Raw genomic sequence first — 17740 nt, 5'->3', positions numbered from 1 at the left:
TGGGTAAAAATTAATACTTAATAACGTGAATTAAAAAAAAAAGGTGTGAATTATAAAATGCCATAGACCCTTCACTTGAGGCCCATTTAATAAAGGCCCAATGTTGCGTCAGCTTTACGTTTGAACGTTGCCACTTTTCCTTTATAGCACTCTTGTTTTATGTAATGTAATAGACTGCGATGATTCGTAGGAAGATATGGATTTCAATTTCTTTGTGCACTTTCTTGTCGTAACTGTTGTATTTCTTAACCTGGTAAACAAAATCATTTCCAAAACCCTTATTGTTTTGTGTTTTTTTCCTCTTGTTGTTTTGTGATGGTTTAAAATCTAGACAGTGAGAAAGAAGAAACATATTGATTTCCAATCTTCCTCATCTGGATTTCCAATCTTTGTATCTCTTTATGAAACAATGGTTGAACATAAATTTGTTCTCTTTCTGCCCTTATTGACTGATCCTTTATCATTCTTGATTTACAATCTTGGTATATTTTTTGCAAAGCCTGAATCGCTGGTTGAATAGAGAGATAGATCTTGCTTCAGCTTTGGAAGGTAGCCACCGATCCACCACCACCACCACCCAACCAAACTCCACAGTTCCCGAAGTTACAAGGAAAGTGCAACAAACCAAACACTCAAAATCAAAATAAAAAATTGTAACTAGAAAATATAGGGCTAAAACCCGAAAAGAAGCCACCACAGTCTTATTACGTGGGTTAAATGTTGCTTCAGGATTCATAGCAGGAGAATGAGGAGATATTATGAGGTTTATTGGGAAAACACGAAGAACTAGTTGAAAGCAAAATTGAACAAAACCTTATATGGAATTATTGGGAAAAATGATTAAAAAATCCGACCTACCGGATTCGAACCAGTGACCTAAGGATATCTGTTTTATTCCAAACTACAGTCCTCCGCTCTACCAACTGAGCTAAGGTCGGTTGTTATTATTTATGCCATTCAAAATATCAAGTCATAGAGTCCATAACATATTCTGTAAAGTAATTAATGGAGAATGAAAGAAAATGGTAGTTATGTTCCGATGCAATACAAGTTGAAAGTTGAATCTCGCAGTTCGATTCGTTCCAAGTTCCAAACAAAGTAAGAGAATCGGTGATTCATTCTTTTTCATTTGTCATTCACTTTCTTATTGTTAATTAATCTTTGAACCAGTGTTTGATTCTGTTTATTCTTTTCTGTTATCACTTGCATTAATAGATAATAACTGTCTCTCATCTCTATCAATGTAAAAAAATATAGACTGGATTTCATAGGTTTTATCTACTAGTTGAATTTTCTGAGATCTGTTGCTGTTTTATTGTTGTTAATGTGATAGAAGAGATGGTGAGTTATGTAGCAACTTTATTGAGGATTGATGAATTAAATTTTATTAGTCTGGTGTAGAATGATGGTGGTGTTCATGTATGTGTTGCAGATTGTCTCAAGTTAAAAGTAATGTTTCCATTCAAAATCCTTGTGCAAATTCATGTTAACTGTTCGATTTATTCTTTGAAAGCAAAGGAAGTAGAATAATGTTCTTCCTACACCAATTTTGGAAGTGTAATGAGCTGTAAGGAAGAGAGATAGGAAGAGAAGAGAAACTTACAAATATGGTAGGTGGTTATATTTGAAATAAAGAGAGAGTGAAAGAAGGTGTAGAAGTTGAGTAGGAAAACAATTGTAGAAATATAGGGGTCCAAGGAAGTATTACTACTGGTTCTTGTATCAATTGTATTTGGCTAAATTGTATCTGTCGGAAATATTACTAATGCATGTATATGTACATATGGTTGAATTTATTGCAAGAAAGCTGGTTCTTTTCATATTAAGGAAGAAAACATAATCCGGGATTTTCTCAAGCCCATGCCATGACTGTATATATTCCTTATTAGGGAGCATGTGTCAAAAGACTCTCTGGCAAAGGAAAAATTGAGGACAACAAGGCAACAAAGCAGATTGTTGCTCTATTGAGTGCTCCACTGGAGAAATATAATGATGTTATGACTGCCTTGAAGCTTTCAAACTATCCCCGTGCACTGGAATACCTTGATGTTCCAACTAATAAGGTCATGGCAACTGTTATCATTCAAAGCATTATGAACAAAGCATTTGTAGGTTGAAGCATTGTTTAAGCTGATAAAGGGGCTTATCAAGGATTCTGATGGGATTCCTAGTGATGAGGTTAGCTTCCCTGGACTACCAATCTTTACATTTGCCAATTATTTCTTCTCGCACTAGTGGCATCTTTTATAATAAAATGTTTTCGTACGTTCTAATATAAGTTAGGCAAGATCATCCTTTTCTTTTTATCCCTCATGTCCTTGTACTTTTCTTAATTTCTTCTTTCATCTCCTCTTAGGTGGATGGAGATGATTTCAAAGAAGAGCAGAATTCTGTTGCCCGTCTAATTCAGAAGCTCTATAATGACGATCCAAAAGAGTTCTTTAAGGTGAATTGCTAACATTATTGCTCTATGATGATTATCAATTTGCACTTGTTTTTTCTGGTTGAACTTCTTTTTCCCTAAATGCAGCTTCAGTTTAATGATGTTTGACACGATGCCTGTGATCGCAAGCTGCACTCTTTAACATTTACTTTAATCTGTGCCATAATTATCATGCACTGAATTGCAGATCATAGATACTGTGAGGAAGCACATATTGACTGGAGGACCAAAACGCCTACCTTTCACTGTTCCACCTCTTGTCTTTTCTTCGTTAAAGGTTTGAATTACCGTTGTGATTAGTTGCCGGTTTTTATTTGTCACTTTTTTTACCTTGTTTGTTGCTTACATGATGAGTTGATGGGGTTGGCAGCAAAAATATAGATTGGAGACCAAATCATCTTAGCATTTTATTTGGTTTGGTTGTAACTTGTAATATTTCATCAACTTTACTAGATGATTAAGATTACAGGTTCAGTAACATTCTAATCTCACTTTTGGTTTAATGCTAGAAGCTTGTGTAGATAGAGCATGAAAGCCAGAGACATAAACTAATGCAGCTTATGTACTTTATTATCTACAGTTGGTCAGATAGATGCAAGGTGGTCAACATGAAAATCCTTTTGGAGATGATGCATCAACAACACTAAAGAAAATATTTCAGCTTTTAAACCAGGTAGTAGTGTTTCCCTAAATGTCTTAGCTTCTTTTATATGGTGGTTATTTTTGCAATCCAGCCTGCCTAATCAAGTACAAAAAATGGTTTAATATTTAATAATAATGAGAATTGTTGGCATGCCAGTATTTATTACTGCAAGTGGTAATCTTAACAATTGACCATCTCGTCTCATTTATGCTTATGGATTGTGTTAAATTAAAAGTGTCCTTGGAAGATTATGTTCAGCTAGTTGATTAATATGATTGATGATGCTTTTGTCTTCATTATCTCAGACTATCGAGACTCTAGGAGGTGCCCCAGTGCCGGAATTAGCGCTACCGTTGTACTTGCAATGTGCTGAGGTACTGGGATAAATTTGTTACTTAGCCCATCGGAATGATATTTCCTAACAATTTGTGTTTTTTTCGTTTCTTCTATAAGGCTGCAAATGATTCTGATTTGGAGCCTGTTGCATATGAATTTTTCCCCATTTTTGTTCCCCCCCTCTTGATGGAATGCGGAGGCTGAATTTGTGTGATGCCAATTTTTTTTTATCCTTGCTTCATCATATTTTGGTGTTGTTACACTAGGATTCCAGAGCACAGATCACGACTCTCCATTTAATAATAGGAACTTTCAACGGATGCACATCTTTGTTGTTGAGAACAGGGATACTTTTAACACACAAGGCCACAGAGGTGATTATTGAATCTCATTATTTACTTGGTGCTCATATTTACTTCTCTACTGCCGTTTCAGCAAAGCTTTTAAAAAAGCCAGACCAATGCAGAGCTGTCTATGCGTGCTCACATCTGTTTTGGGTTAGGTAATGATTTTAAAATTGTTTGCCCTCAGGTACATGTATATCTTGTCATTGATCACTCAGTTCAGGTTGATGTGGCAAGATCAGAAGATGCTGTTCAAGCAAGTTGCTTTGCTTCCGATCCAGTACTTCCCAATTAAACTTTGCAAGTTCAAATTGCGCAGGTCAATTTAGAATGCCTTGTCAGTGTTGTTTTCAACAAAACGGTGTGTTTTATCCTGACAGTGTTGTTGGAACTGATTCACACACAACTATGATAGATGGGTTGGGTGTTGCTGGGTGGGGAGTTGGTGGAATTGAAGCAGAAGCTACAATGCTTGGCCGGGTAACAATGACATGTTAATTTGTTATAGAACTCCGAACTTCTTTTAAAATATGAATATCATTAATTCGTACATTGACTATCTGTAATAAAAATTTCATTTTTCTCCTCTGCGAAACTAGTAAATTATTAACCACGTGTACGTTATTCGTAATAGTAGATTTTGACTTGTGTGGTTTTGTCCAATTGATTCTTTAGGTAGTAAGCTTTTATTACAAAACACTTAGTTACTTCTCATATTTTTGCAGCCTATGAGCATGGTCCTACCACGTGTCGTTGGGTTTAAACTATTAGTAAAACTACGATATGGTACGACAGCTACTGACTTAGTGTTGACTGTTACTCAAATACTTAGAAAGAAGCATGGGGTTGTTGCCAAGTTTGTAGAGTTTTGTGGTAAATACTATTTTATGTAATGATATCTTCTTAGCATCACTTGCCTAGAGAATTCTTTATTCATATTGTAATATCATGATGCTGGAAAAATAAAATTGCTCCTTTGGTTCTTAAATTCAATTGCGATTTGTATTTTTTATTCATATTGTAAATTGGATGGTATGCTTCGGGCATGAAGTCCCTAAATAGGTCATGATAATATAATACTGTAGTAGCACTGTGTTTACTGCATGAATTTTATGGAATGTGATGACAATCTCTGCTTATATGCATATATGATCTTGAGGTTCTACGAACCTTCTATTTTTTGGTGCTAGGTTTAACATGGGAGTTTGGAATTCATCCATATTCTCTTTACTGCCATCAGTTATTCTAGGAGCTAATGTATTGTGTGACTCCAATGATGAGAAAATGTTATTTGCCTGTCACCTTTGACCTTCTTCTATGGACTGAACTAATTTTTTTTTAGTTAGCCTTTGATGATAACCTCTTTGCCACTGGCATTTCTTCTCCAAAACTCTCCTAGGTCGGTTTTTATAACTTCATACCATAATGGTAGGTACTTTTCATTCTTCTCCAAAAGATTGTCTGTCCTGGATATAGTTTGACCCTTCTTTAGTTGTTTGCCTTTACAATGGTGTTCCTTTCGTCCTGCTTCTTCGAGATCTCAAAATTCCCTTCTTTTGTGTTTGTTTAAGATGTTGAAGTTGTCTGTTCAGTTTTTTTTTCTTTTTAAGCTTGTTTTGTTGTAACAAACCTCCTGGGCTTTTGTATCATATGACATTAACATTAATCACATTATCTACATCCTTCGATATTATACTCAATCAAAAACAGTCTCTGTCTTATCCTTAATCCCTAATCCTAAACCCAATTCTTCAACAGTTTTTATTATTATTATTATTCATCCTCTAATTTTTATATGGTTAATTGCATAATATGCTTTGAGTTTCCAACATATTGTGTTTGATGTGCAGGTTGCTCAATTTAAGCTCCTTCTTGGAGTCAAAAAATCTTCCAGGAATGAACTGACTAGTACACCTGTTATAACTCATCCTAAATCGTTGAAATTGCCAAAGAATTTTGATGCAAGGACAGCTTGGTCACAGTGTGGCACCATTGGAAGAATTCAAGGTCATCCACTTGCTCTTTGCCCGTAATTTCCCCCCAATAAAATGGTTTAATTGGAAGGAGTTGCTGACTTTTCTTTTTCTTGTTGACAATAACATGGATTGGTGAATCAATTTCAACATTAAAAATCAGGTAATCTTTGTTTTCTCATATTAGCAGCTATAAATACAAGGTTTAAAATTTTCTCAACTGATCCTTGTGCTGATGATTGTTTAGGGTCACTGTGGTTCTTGTTGGGCATGTGGTGGTGTTGAATCTTTACAAGATCGTTTTTGTATTCATTTCGACATGGTAATGAAATCTTGTTGCTGAAGCAACTTTGAACTTTGTGATGCTTATTGTTTGTGACTGTGTTTATTATCCACAAAACTGTACGCTTCAAGGGGCTTGATATAAGAACTTATACCCTATATGTATAAAATCAGAATGTCACTCTCTCTGTTAATGGTCTTCTCGCATGCTGTGGTTTTTTGTGCGGGTTTGGTTGTGATGGGGGAGAACCTCTATATGCATGGTGGTACTTAAGCCATCATGTTGTTGTTTCTGAAGAAGTAACAACTTTTTATTTTGCCTTTTGTATTTAGTTTCCATTTGGTGCAAAATCATTACAATGGTTATTGGTTAGAGATGAAAATCATAGGCTCCTTCTTCACTAAGATCTCCCCTTCAATTGATGCTAATATTTTCCTGAAAACCTTTTTTGCAACTTATACCTATGTCCTTTTCTCATTTATGATCGTTTTTTTACATGTGGCAGTGTGACCCATACTTTGATCAAATTGGGTGTGCTCACCCTGGTTGTGAGCCGTCATATCCAACTCCAATGTGTTAAAAAATGTGTGAGTGGGAACCAGCTTTGGAAGAAATCAAAGCACTATAGTGTGAGGGCATACAAGGTCAAATCTAGTCCCTATGATATTATGGCAGAAGTTTATAAGAATGGGCCCGTTGAAGTTGCATTCACTGTTTATGAGGTAAACGAAAGCTCCCTCACTTATGTTAGTCAAATTTCTACAACCTCGGAGATCAAAATTTGATCTCATATACATCCTGTTTAACTTGTATTGTTATGCAATAATGTTTTGGAGACAAGTTGTGATTTTATGTCATGTGATTTTATGTCAATCCATCTTATAAAAAAGAAGTCGTGGATAGATATTGAGAGGAGTGAGAGATCTCTGTTTATTTTTTACAGTATAGCTGGAGAATTAGTGGGTCAATTTTCATTAAGAAGTCATTTAATTGAGTACGACTATAACAACAACTGAATTGCTATGTATTAGAACCGTTGAGAACATAATTAAAACTCACCAACCAACATTTAAGCAACTTTAGCATACTTTGAGACATTGGAATCACTTAATGATTGCAGTTTTATAGAACTGTGTTCTTTGAGTGTAGAACATTTGAAAGCGTATTATGTGTTTTGTTTGTTTTAAACTACGGATACCTTTCACTCATTTGACCTTTTTACAGGATTTTGCTCACTACAAATCAGGAGTTTACAAACACATCACAGGTGGTGCACTTGGTAGCCATGCTGTAAAGCTGATTGGGTGGGGAACAAGTGATGATGGGGAGGACTATTGGGTATTTGACATGTTCCTGATGATTGTTTTCAATTTTTGTTGCATGCCATCAGAGATTTTATATTGACTGTGTACTTTTCACTGTTTCAGCTTCTTGCAAACCAATGGAATAGAAGCTGGGGAGATGTATGTTTCCTGGATTATTTCCATCATTGAATTTTTGTTACCAAATATATGCCTTAGCTAATGATCTAATTCTAATCTAAATTGCAGGATGGATACTTCAAGATCAAAAGAGGGATGAACGAATGCGGGATTGAAGATGATATTACTGCTGGTTTGCCTTCATCCTTATTTTCAATCTTCGAATCACTGTATATTTGATTTAAGGAAAATGTGTCTTTCTTGAGCTTACAAACACTGTTCCAAAACCCTAAAAGAAGTATTCAAGAATCCAAGAGTGTTTTTAATCTGAATCTTGATTATTCAAGAATGTTTTATCTTGATGAACAAAAATTTTAATTGGCTTTACAAACCCAAGAGTTTGGTTTGGGCTACGAAAATTGCATAGTGCTTGCAAGATGAATTATAGTTGGCTATAATTTGAAAATCTGAATGAGACCTTAATTTGTTGGATGGCTATATATGAAATTGCAATATGAATTATGAATTCTTTATTCATATTGTAATATCATGATGCTGGAAAAATAAAATTGCACCTTTGGGTTCTTAATTTCATTTATAATACTATATGATATAGTTAAGACTATGTAACTGCTAAATGCAATTATCATAATATGAAATTGGATGGTATGTCTGACTCTAGTTGCCTATAAATTCAAATGGGAATAAGATCCTAGTTTGCTTGGTTGGCCCATAATCCCATATATTTGCAACTGAATTCTCTGTGTAAAATCAGGATGATATGCTTGAGGTTGTATAAGCATAAATGTGGAGTGGATGGCATGTATGTATGTAAGTGGTGTCCCTTAATCCCCTAACTGTGTTTTAAATTTAAACTTCATATAAATGTGATGGTATGTATGTAAGTTACTATCTGTTAAGGAGTTCGAAAGTTGTTTTACTTGTTTAGGTTCATGAGAATGAGTTATGAAAATAAGTTACTATGTAAGAGAAGATTATGTAAGTAAAATTCTTTTTAGCTTATATTAAAATAGTATATTGAATAAGCATGGTTTACTTATTAAAATAGTTATATGTGGTTCATTGCTTGTTACATTATTATTGTAAAAGTTTTTTATAAGGAATCCTATACGTTTTATGTGGTATGCCGAATTTAGTATGTAGTACACGAACACGAGTGAACTATTTAACTAGGTTTACCCAAAAACATAGAATTAGAAAGTTTGTTATGGTTTGGGTTAGGTAATGATTTTAAAATTGTTTGCCCTCAGGTACATATAGATGTTGTCATTGATCACTCAGTTCAGCTTTGGACGGTAGCCACCAATCCACCACCACCATCCAACCAAACACACAATCTCAGTTCCCAAAGTTACAAGGAAAGTGCAATAAATCAGACACTCAAATGAAATTAAAAAATAGTAACACACAACACACAAACTCACACCCCATAATCCAGACAATGGATGATGAATTCAAGAAGCTTGTCATTAGAATGAATCCTCCAAGGTAACATTTCTAAAACAAACACTGTTCCAAAACCCTAAAAGTATTCAAGAATCCAAGAGTTTTTTCAATCTGAATCTTGATTATTCAAGAATGTTTGATCTTGATGAACCATAATTTTAATTGGCTTTACAAACCCAAGAGTTTGGTTTGGGCTACGAAAACTGCATAATGCAAAGAATTTGTGAATGTCCCTAATGCTTCGTTATTCATTTATAATACATAAGCATGTATAGTTGAAAAAGGTTTCTTTCTTTCTGTTTCCCACATTTGGCTGTATTATTGAGTATTGCCATTGGATTCTGAATTCAGATTCATCCTACTAAAAAAGAATTCTACCAATTTTGCAGGGGTATCAGCTTAAGGGTTTCTAGCGAAAGTGATGAAACAATGGTTTGACAGTAAGTAGTCACACAATAAGTATTACCCGTGTCTGGTGTTACAGATTTACACAATTAAATCAATTGTAAGATTAGTTTGTGTGACTCATTCATCTTCAAATATGATCTAATCTTGATTTAGATACTTGGTATTTTATTTTTTTGATTCAAGTGTTGGTAAGAACAGTGGCTAAAAATTAAATTTCAAAAAATTTATTTAGCGATAAACACATCAAGTTTTCCTCTCAGAAGCTATTTAGTGGATTTCCTGTATCTAGTAGAGTCGTATAGTTGAGCCACTGTCTCCCAAGGCATGTCTGAAGTTCTATTTTTAACTAATTATGTAGCTAATTGTTTCCTACTTGTTTATTATCACCATGGTTGTTCAATCTACAATAATTTTGATATGGACTTATTGATATTGCAGTGACCAACTATATCAGTGCAACAGCACAGAGCATTTAAACATGTAACGATCAAGGAGGAAGAGCACTCATTTCTATCATCAATGGCGTTGATTTCCGAGCTATTGGCTAACATAATACTCTTCGTGACAAGGCCTTTCTCTCTACTTAAACTGGCATACTTGATTGGGATCAGAACTGCATTAATTGTCACTTATGTTTGGACTGAGTTGATCAGGGCTACAATTACCTTCCATTTAAACATGATTTTGGAAACTATATCATGGACATTTGGGCTTATCTCTCTACCTGCAAAAGTTGTGAATACCTTTCAAAGGGAGAGGTAGGCTAGATTCCATTCTATAGCTTTACTTGTTTTAATTTGTGGCATATGCCCTTTTCATGATACAATTCATATTCCCTAAATTATAAGATGATTGATTTGCATTACAGGTTTTTTTCTGCATAATACAGTTCATTCCCCCAAGTTGTAGTATATAGCGATAATTGTAAGGGTTGGTTTGCGCTATAGCTAGAAACTGGATCATAACAGGTAGAACTTTGGTGCTGATGAAGTTAAAGTATATGTAAGCTCTTTTTTTAAGGGTGGGGGATGCTAAGACTATGTGACTGCTAAATGCAATTATTATAATATGAAATCGGATGATATGCCTGACTCGAGTTGCATATAGATTCAAATGGGAATAAGATCCTAGTTTGCTTGGCTGGCCCATAATCCCATATACTTGCAATTCATTCTGTGTGTAAAATCAGGATGATATGCTGGAGGTTGTATAAGCATAATTGTGGAGTGGATATGTATGTACGTAAGTGGTGTCCCTTAACCCCCTAACTGTGATGGTATGTTTGAAACTTGAAAAGCCTAATTGCAATGACAATATGACTATTCATATTTCATAATGTTTATGTTGGATGGTGTGCTTGTGTTTGATAAACTAATTGCAATGTCCATATGAAGTTTTTATTCATAAAATGAATTTTGTATAGTATCTTTGACCCTTGATGCCTTTATCACGTGATACTATTTGAATGTGTCTCTTCATATTTTTTTAAGGTTGGCCAAGTGACTCTCCAATGCCCTGCCTTGGCAAATGGGTCAATAGTTTGCCACATGAGGGTCGAGGGATAGTGTGCCACCAGTTCATTCCATGTCATGTGAGTAAAAGAAGAGACAATTCCAATGACATTCTCTTTGAGGTTAAACCTATTTCTTTTTGTATCTACTGCCTTTTTTGGGTTTCATTTGGAAATACAAAATTTGTAAATTCAGCTTGTAGTTTTATTAAGTTATTGATAAATGTAAGCTTCATGAACATGATTTCGAAGATACTATATTTATAGGAGATGACTTTAACAAATGGTGATACATGTGACAGAGTAATAGGAATCATTATTATTGTATATATGCCTTCACATATTTCTGGATGGCTTATCTAACTGTCTTCTATCTCACTCTGTCTAGCCACTAGGTCAATTAAGTTCATCTGAATTAGGATGTTTGTAGTCTAGTTTGATTTTGTGGAGTGTGAGATGAAATATCCCTATGAAACTCAAGGAAGTGAAGTTAGTTATTGTTGTTGATGTTACTTCTCTTCATATATGCGCACTATGCTATAATATGTTTGAGCATATTGTGACTCTGATTTGGAGCCTGTTGCATATGAATTTTTTACCCAAGCTTATATTCTGTATGAAGAAAAAATTTGGGTAAGTCATTTAATAAAACCTCAAACTAGCTTTCCAACATTTTTGTCCCCCCTCCCCCCTCTTGATGGGATGCGGAGGGGAAATTTGTATGATGCCAAATTTTTTTATCCTTGCTTCATCATATTTTGGTGTTCTTACACTAGGATTCCAGAGCACAGATGACAGCTCTCCATTTAATTATAGGAACTCTTCAAAGGATGCACGTCTTCATTGTTGAGAACAGGGATACTTTAACACACAAGGCCACCGAGGTGATTATTGAGTTCCGTTATTTATTTGGTGCTCATATTTACTTCTCTACTAAATCCTAATCTGGTGCCATTTCGCTGGAGAGTATTCAGCAAAGCATCTAAAAAATCTAGATCAATGCAGAGCTGTCTATGCATGCTCACATCTGTTTTAGGTTGATTATCATGATAACATGAAAGTTGGAGAGAGGTATGCTTCTATTGATATCAGAAGTGCTTGTTTCTTTGTATTGCAATCCGTGAATGATTGTCAATGCCTTTTCCTAGAACTCCGAGCTTTTTTTAAAATCTGAGAATATCATTAATTCGTACATTGACTATTTGTAATAAATATTTCAATTTTGTTCTCTGCTAAACTAGTAAATTGTTAACGATATGTATGTTATTCGTAATAGTAGATTTTGACTTGTGTGATTTTGTCCAATTGATGCTTTAGTTTTTGGCTTTGAGAGTGCACATCTTAATAATTTTATGAAGGATAATTGAAATTTATGTAACTATTGAGTCTGCTTACTTGGAAAGTTGGAAGATTATCTTCCCCACTATTTCTCTTCATAATTCTGCATGGCATATGGCCCCTTTAAAAATTGAATATTGAAACTCATGAAAGATGTTGATGTCACTGTATGTACAATGAATGATGGATAGGCACCCAAACATAGTACAGAATCTGGTGAGACTATGATAACCATTTCTCGGCATTGTTTTAATGATGATTCTGAAACTTCATCATTGAGAATATGGAGGGGGAGTGTAGTTCTTGTTGAGTATGTTAAGCTTGGTGCTGGGACCTTTTTGCCTACTTTGGTTGCTGTTAAACTTGGTGCCTGTGTCACTCTTATTTATTACTCTAAAAGGTAAGAGGTACTAGATACCGACCATTGTATTTTTATTTGATTATAAAGGCTTTTAATCGACCAATTTCTATGAAACCTAATGCTTTTTCGGTTTGTTGATTTGTATATTGGTTTTCATTAGAATTATCATAACTTTGATTGGATATTTAAATAGTAATGGATAGATCCTGAAAGCTATAGTTTTGATTAATGGTGGCTTATTGTTTTGGACCCGACAGTGCTTCACAACATGAGATGAGTGTGTTGTATGAATAAACTTGACTGCAATGTAAGTTCATATCACTACAAAAACTGATTCAACTATTTCTATATTTCACCAAGCATGTAGAAAAAATGAGCCTTCTCATTTTACAATTGACTGTGTTCATGAAATTATAGTATTGTAGTAGTACTGTGTCTATTGTGTGGATTTTATTGAAGGTAATGATTAAGCACAATTGCGTAACAACCTCTGCTTATATGCATACGTGACCTTGAGATTCTACGTGCCTTTAGTTCTTTGATGATAACCTCTTTTCCACTGGCATTCTTCTCCGAAATTCTCCTGGGTTGGTTTTTATAACTTCATACCATAAACAAGGTACTTTTTGTTCTTTGTCTTAGCTCTACAACCTGCATCTAATAAATTTTGCCCTTAATTTTCTATAGTCAATTTAGCCATCTGATCATTTGAAGTGAGCATCACCTTGTTGAGTTCTTGATGGGAAAATGGGGCTTAATGCCTTAAAATGTCTCTAGCTTCTTGATGGGTTTTCTTTCCTGCCATCCGAAAAGGCTTTCATTGCTAATTGGTGGCATTCAATCAGCAGAGACTTATCATCTGAAAAGGTAATGTTTGAGGAACCTCAGTTTTAAAATAAAATTTGAGCATTTTTTTTACTGGTGATGGTGCCTACTTTATCAATGTTCTTCTTTTTATTGCTTTCAGAAAATTCTATCTCATGTTTAGTAGATGATCAAGCAGTGGAGTAACAAAATATCATTGTACCGAAATACCTCCTGCAGATGGACATGATCCTTTGAAGTGTTAGATTAAAGGAAGAAAAATCGGGTTTCTGTTAATATGTTGTTGCTTAATGTTAAGTTTGGTTAAAACTAGGCAGCAACCTTTTCTGTTTCTGCACACGAACCTTTTCTGAGGAATTTTGTAGTGTGTTTTATTTGTAGGTAGAAGCATTGTTTGAGCTGATAAAGGGGCTTATCAAGGATTCTGATGGGATTCCTAGTGATGAGGTTAGCTTCCTTGGACTACCAATCTGTACATTTGTCAATTATTTCTTCTCGCACTAGTGACATCTTTTATAATAAAATGTTTTCATACGTTCTAATATGTGTCCCTTTGAAAGAAATTCTCGCACTAGTGACAAGATCATCCTTTTCTTTTTATCCCTCATGTCCCTGTACTTTTCTTAATTTCTTCTTTCATCTCCTCTTAAGTGGATGAAGATGATTTCAAAGAAGAACAAAATTCTGTTGCCTGTCTAATTCAGATGTTATATAATGACGATCCAAAAGACTTCTTTAAGGTGGATTGCTAACATTATTGCTCTATGATGATTATCAATTTGCACTTGTTTTTTTCTGGTTGAACTTCTTTTTTCCTAACTGCAGCTTCAGTTTAATGATGTTTGACACGATGCCTGTGATCGCAAACTGCACTCTTTAACATTTACTTTAATCTGGGCCATAATTATCATGCACTGAATTGCAGATCATAGATACTGTGAGGAAGCACATATTGACTGGAGGACCAAAACACCTACCTTTCACTGTTCCACCTCTTGTCTTTTCTTCGTTAATGGTTTGAATTACCATTGTGATTAGTTGCCGGTTTTTATTTGTCACTTTTTTTAATTACCAAGTCATCTTAGCATTTTATTTAGTTTGGTTTGGTTGTAACTTGTAATATTTCATCAACTTTACTAGAGGATTAGGATTAGAGGTTCAGTAACATTCTAATCTCACTTTTGATTTCATGCTAGAAGCTTGTGTAGATAGAGCATGAAAGCCAGAGACTTAAACTAATGCAGCTTATGTACTTTAGTATCTATAGTTGGTTAGACAGATGCAAGGTGGTCAAGATGATATTTCAGCTTTTAAACCAAGTAGTAGTTTTTTCCTAAATGTCTTAGCTTCTTTTATATGGTGGTTATTTGTGCAATTCAGCTTGCCTAATCAAGTACAAACAATGGTTTTAATTTTTAATAATAATGAGAATGTGTTAAATTAAAAGTGTCCTTGGAAGATTATGTCCAGCTAGTTGATTAATTTGATTGATGATACTTTTGTCTTCATGATCTCAGACTATCGAGACTGTAGCAGGTGTCCCAGTGCCGGAATTAGCACTACCATTGTACTTGCAATGTGCTGAGGTACTGGGATAAATTTGTTACTTAGCCCATCAGAATGATATTTCCTAACAATTGGTGCTTTTTTTCTTTTCTTCTCTAAGGCTGCAAATGACTCTGATTTGGAGCCTGTTGCATATGAATTTTTTACCCAAGCTTATATTCTGTATGAAGAAAAAATTTGGGTAAGTCATTTAATAAAACCTCAAACTAGCTTTCCAACATTTTTGTCCCCCCTCCCCCCTCTTGATGGGATGCGGAGGGGAAATTTGTATGATGCCAAATTTTTTTATCCTTGCTTCATCATATTTTGGTGTTCTTACACTAGGATTCCAGAGCACAGATGACAGCTCTCCATTTAATTATAGGAACTCTTCAAAGGATGCACGTCTTCATTGTTGAGAACAGGGATACTTTAACACACAAGGCCACCGAGGTGATTATTGAGTTCCGTTATTTATTTGGTGCTCATATTTACTTCTCTACTAAATCCTAATCTGGTGCCATTTCGCTGGAGAGTATTCAGCAAAGCATCTAAAAAATCTAGATCAATGCAGAGCTGTCTATGCATGCTCACATCTGTTTTAGGTTGATTATCATGATAACATGAAAGTTGGAGAGAGGTATGCTTCTATTGATATCAGAAGTGCTTGTTTCTTTGTATTGCAATCCGTGAATGATTGTCAATGCCTTTTCCTAGAACTCCGAGCTTTTTTTAAAATCTGAGAATATCATTAATTCGTACATTGACTATTTGTAATAAATATTTCAATTTTGTTCTCTGCTAAACTAGTAAATTGTTAACGATATGTATGTTATTCGTAATAGTAGATTTTGACTTGTGTGATTTTGTCCAATTGATGCTTTAGGTAGTAAGCTTATATTAAAAGCATTTAGTTACTTCTCATATTTTTGCAGCCTATGAGCATGGTCCTACAAGGTGTCGTTGGGTTTAAACTATTAGGAAAACTACGAGATGGTGTGACAGCTATTGACTTAGTGATTACTGTTACTCAATTACTTAGAAAGAATGGGGTTGTTGGCAAGTTCCTAGAGTTTTGTGGTAAATACTATTTTATGCAATGATATGTTTTTAGCATCACTTGCCTAGATGATTAATGGTTACCTATATAATTGGTTTTTTACCTCACTCATGCAGGGGAAGCATGATTGAACTAACTTTAGCATATCGTGCCACCATAGCAAACATGTCTCCTGAGTATGGTGCAACCTTGGGCTTCTTTCCTGTGGATCATGTCCCTTTGCAATATTTGAAACTGAGTGGCAGGAGTGATGAGACTGTAAGTTAACACTTGCATCATGCTATTTTGTGTTGTCTACACGTGCTTATAATTTTTTCTTGCAGGTTTCAATGATAGAATCCTATTTGCGTGCTAATAAGATGTTTGTAGACTATAGTGAGGTATATGTAGACCTTGTTTTTGGGATAGTGATATCAAAAATGTTTGAACAAAACCTTATTAACATGACTTGGTTTATTTGTAGGTTGAAGCATTGTTTGAGCTGATAAAGGGGCTTATCAAGGATTCTGATGGGATTCCTAGTGATGAGGTTAGCTTCCTTGGACTACCAATCTGTACATTTGTCAATTATTTCTTCTCGCACTAGTGACATCTTTTATAATAAAATGTTTTCATACGTTCTAATATGTGTCCCTTTGAAAGAAATTCTCGCACTAGTGACAAGATCATCCTTTTCTTTTTATCCCTCATGTCCCTGTACTTTTCTTAATTTCTTCTTTCATCTCCTCTTAAGTGGATGAAGATGATTTCAAAGAAGAACAAAATTCTGTTGCCTGTCTAATTCAGATGTTATATAATGACGATCCAAAAGACTTCTTTAAGGTGGATTGCTAACATTATTGCTCTATGATGATTATCAATTTGCACTTGTTTTTTTCTGGTTGAACTTCTTTTTTCCTAACTGCAGCTTCAGTTTAATGATGTTTGACACGATGCCTGTGATCGCAAACTGCACTCTTTAACATTTACTTTAATCTGGGCCATAATTATCATGCACTGAATTGCAGATCATAGATACTGTGAGGAAGCACATATTGACTGGAGGACCAAAACACCTACCTTTCACTGTTCCACCTCTTGTCTTTTCTTCGTTAATGGTTTGAATTACCATTGTGATTAGTTGCCGGTTTTTATTTGTCACTTTTTTTAATTACCAAGTCATCTTAGCATTTTATTTAGTTTGGTTTGGTTGTAACTTGTAATATTTCATCAACTTTACTAGAGGATTAGGATTAGAGGTTCAGTAACATTCTAATCTCACTTTTGATTTCATGCTAGAAGCTTGTGTAGATAGAGCATGAAAGCCAGAGACTTAAACTAATGCAGCTTATGTACTTTAGTATCTATAGTTGGTTAGACAGATGCAAGGTGGTCAAGATGATATTTCAGCTTTTAAACCAAGTAGTAGTTTTTTCCTAAATGTCTTAGCTTCTTTTATATGGTGGTTATTTGTGCAATTCAGCTTGCCTAATCAAGTACAAACAATGGTTTTAATTTTTAATAATAATGAGAATGTGTTAAATTAAAAGTGTCCTTGGAAGATTATGTCCAGCTAGTTGATTAATTTGATTGATGATACTTTTGTCTTCATGATCTCAGACTATCGAGACTGTAGCAGGTGTCCCAGTGCCGGAATTAGCACTACCATTGTACTTGCAATGTGCTGAGGTACTGGGATAAATTTGTTACTTAGCCCATCAGAATGATATTTCCTAACAATTGGTGCTTTTTTTCTTTTCTTCTCTAAGGCTGCAAATGACTCTGATTTGGAGCCTGTTGCATA

The 17740-nt window shown here is 34.7% G+C and overlaps 1 protein-coding gene, 3 long non-coding RNA genes, 1 other non-coding gene and 1 pseudogene across 6 annotated transcripts in view; 4 read left to right on the top strand and 2 right to left on the bottom strand.

Moving 5' to 3' along the window:
- TRNAY-GUA lies at nt 849-938 on the bottom strand. Its single transcript is given in 2 exon segments — nt 849-884; nt 902-938. It is a non-coding gene; the product is annotated as a tRNA-Tyr (tRNA).
- Nucleotides 3093-4635, top strand: LOC109348729. The gene is made up of 5 exons (XR_002107782.1): nt 3093-3116; nt 3392-3460; nt 3689-3796; nt 3954-4246; nt 4492-4635. It is a non-coding gene; the product is annotated as an uncharacterized LOC109348729 (long non-coding RNA).
- The window catches only part of LOC109348732, a 25185-nt gene continuing 12592 nt past the window's right edge, over nt 5148-17740 (bottom strand). Inside the window, exons 2-3 of the long non-coding RNA XR_002107786.1 lie at nt 17024-17038; nt 5148-5213 (exon numbers count right to left, since the gene is read on the bottom strand). This is a non-coding gene — a long non-coding RNA (uncharacterized LOC109348732). The remainder of the gene's footprint in view (nt 5214-17023; nt 17039-17740) is intronic.
- The window catches only part of LOC109348721, a 64429-nt pseudogene continuing 52884 nt past the window's right edge, over nt 6196-17740 (top strand).
- LOC109348722 (vacuolar protein sorting-associated protein 35B-like) lies at nt 14413-16127 on the top strand. The gene is made up of 6 exons (XM_019589274.1): nt 14413-14671; nt 14870-14938; nt 15019-15099; nt 15243-15350; nt 15833-15977; nt 16074-16127. Exons 1-6 carry the CDS (start codon nt 14591-14593, stop codon nt 16082-16084), a joined length of 495 nt encoding a protein of 164 aa, XP_019444819.1. The 5' UTR covers nt 14413-14590; the 3' UTR covers nt 16085-16127.
- LOC109348726 lies at nt 16398-17740 on the top strand. Of its 2 annotated transcripts, XR_002107779.1 has the most exons (5): nt 16398-16486; nt 16965-17054; nt 17307-17358; nt 17557-17625; nt 17706-17740. It is a non-coding gene; the product is annotated as an uncharacterized LOC109348726 (long non-coding RNA). The 2 variants fall into 2 exon arrangements; XR_002107780.1 differs by lacking the exon at nt 17307-17358.

This window comes from Lupinus angustifolius, chromosome LG06 (genome assembly GCF_001865875.1).
Source record: "Lupinus angustifolius cultivar Tanjil chromosome LG06, LupAngTanjil_v1.0, whole genome shotgun sequence".
NCBI lineage: Eukaryota > Viridiplantae > Streptophyta > Magnoliopsida > Fabales > Fabaceae > Lupinus > Lupinus angustifolius.
The sequence above is the reverse complement of the archived record's forward strand: the minus strand, read 5'-3'. Positions and strand labels throughout refer to the sequence as shown.

Excerpts from the sequence above, each read along its gene's own strand:
- LOC109348722 (XM_019589274.1), top strand. The coding sequence starts at position 14,591 with ATGCAGCTTATGTACTTTAGTATCTATAGTTGGTTAGACAGATGCAAG. Across the intron at positions 15,100-15,242 it reads TGTATGAAGAAAAAATTTGG|GATTCCAGAGCACAGATGAC; the intron begins GTAAGTCATTTA and ends TTCTTACACTAG. Across the intron at positions 15,351-15,832 it reads TAACACACAAGGCCACCGAG|CCTATGAGCATGGTCCTACA; the intron begins GTGATTATTGAG and ends ATATTTTTGCAG.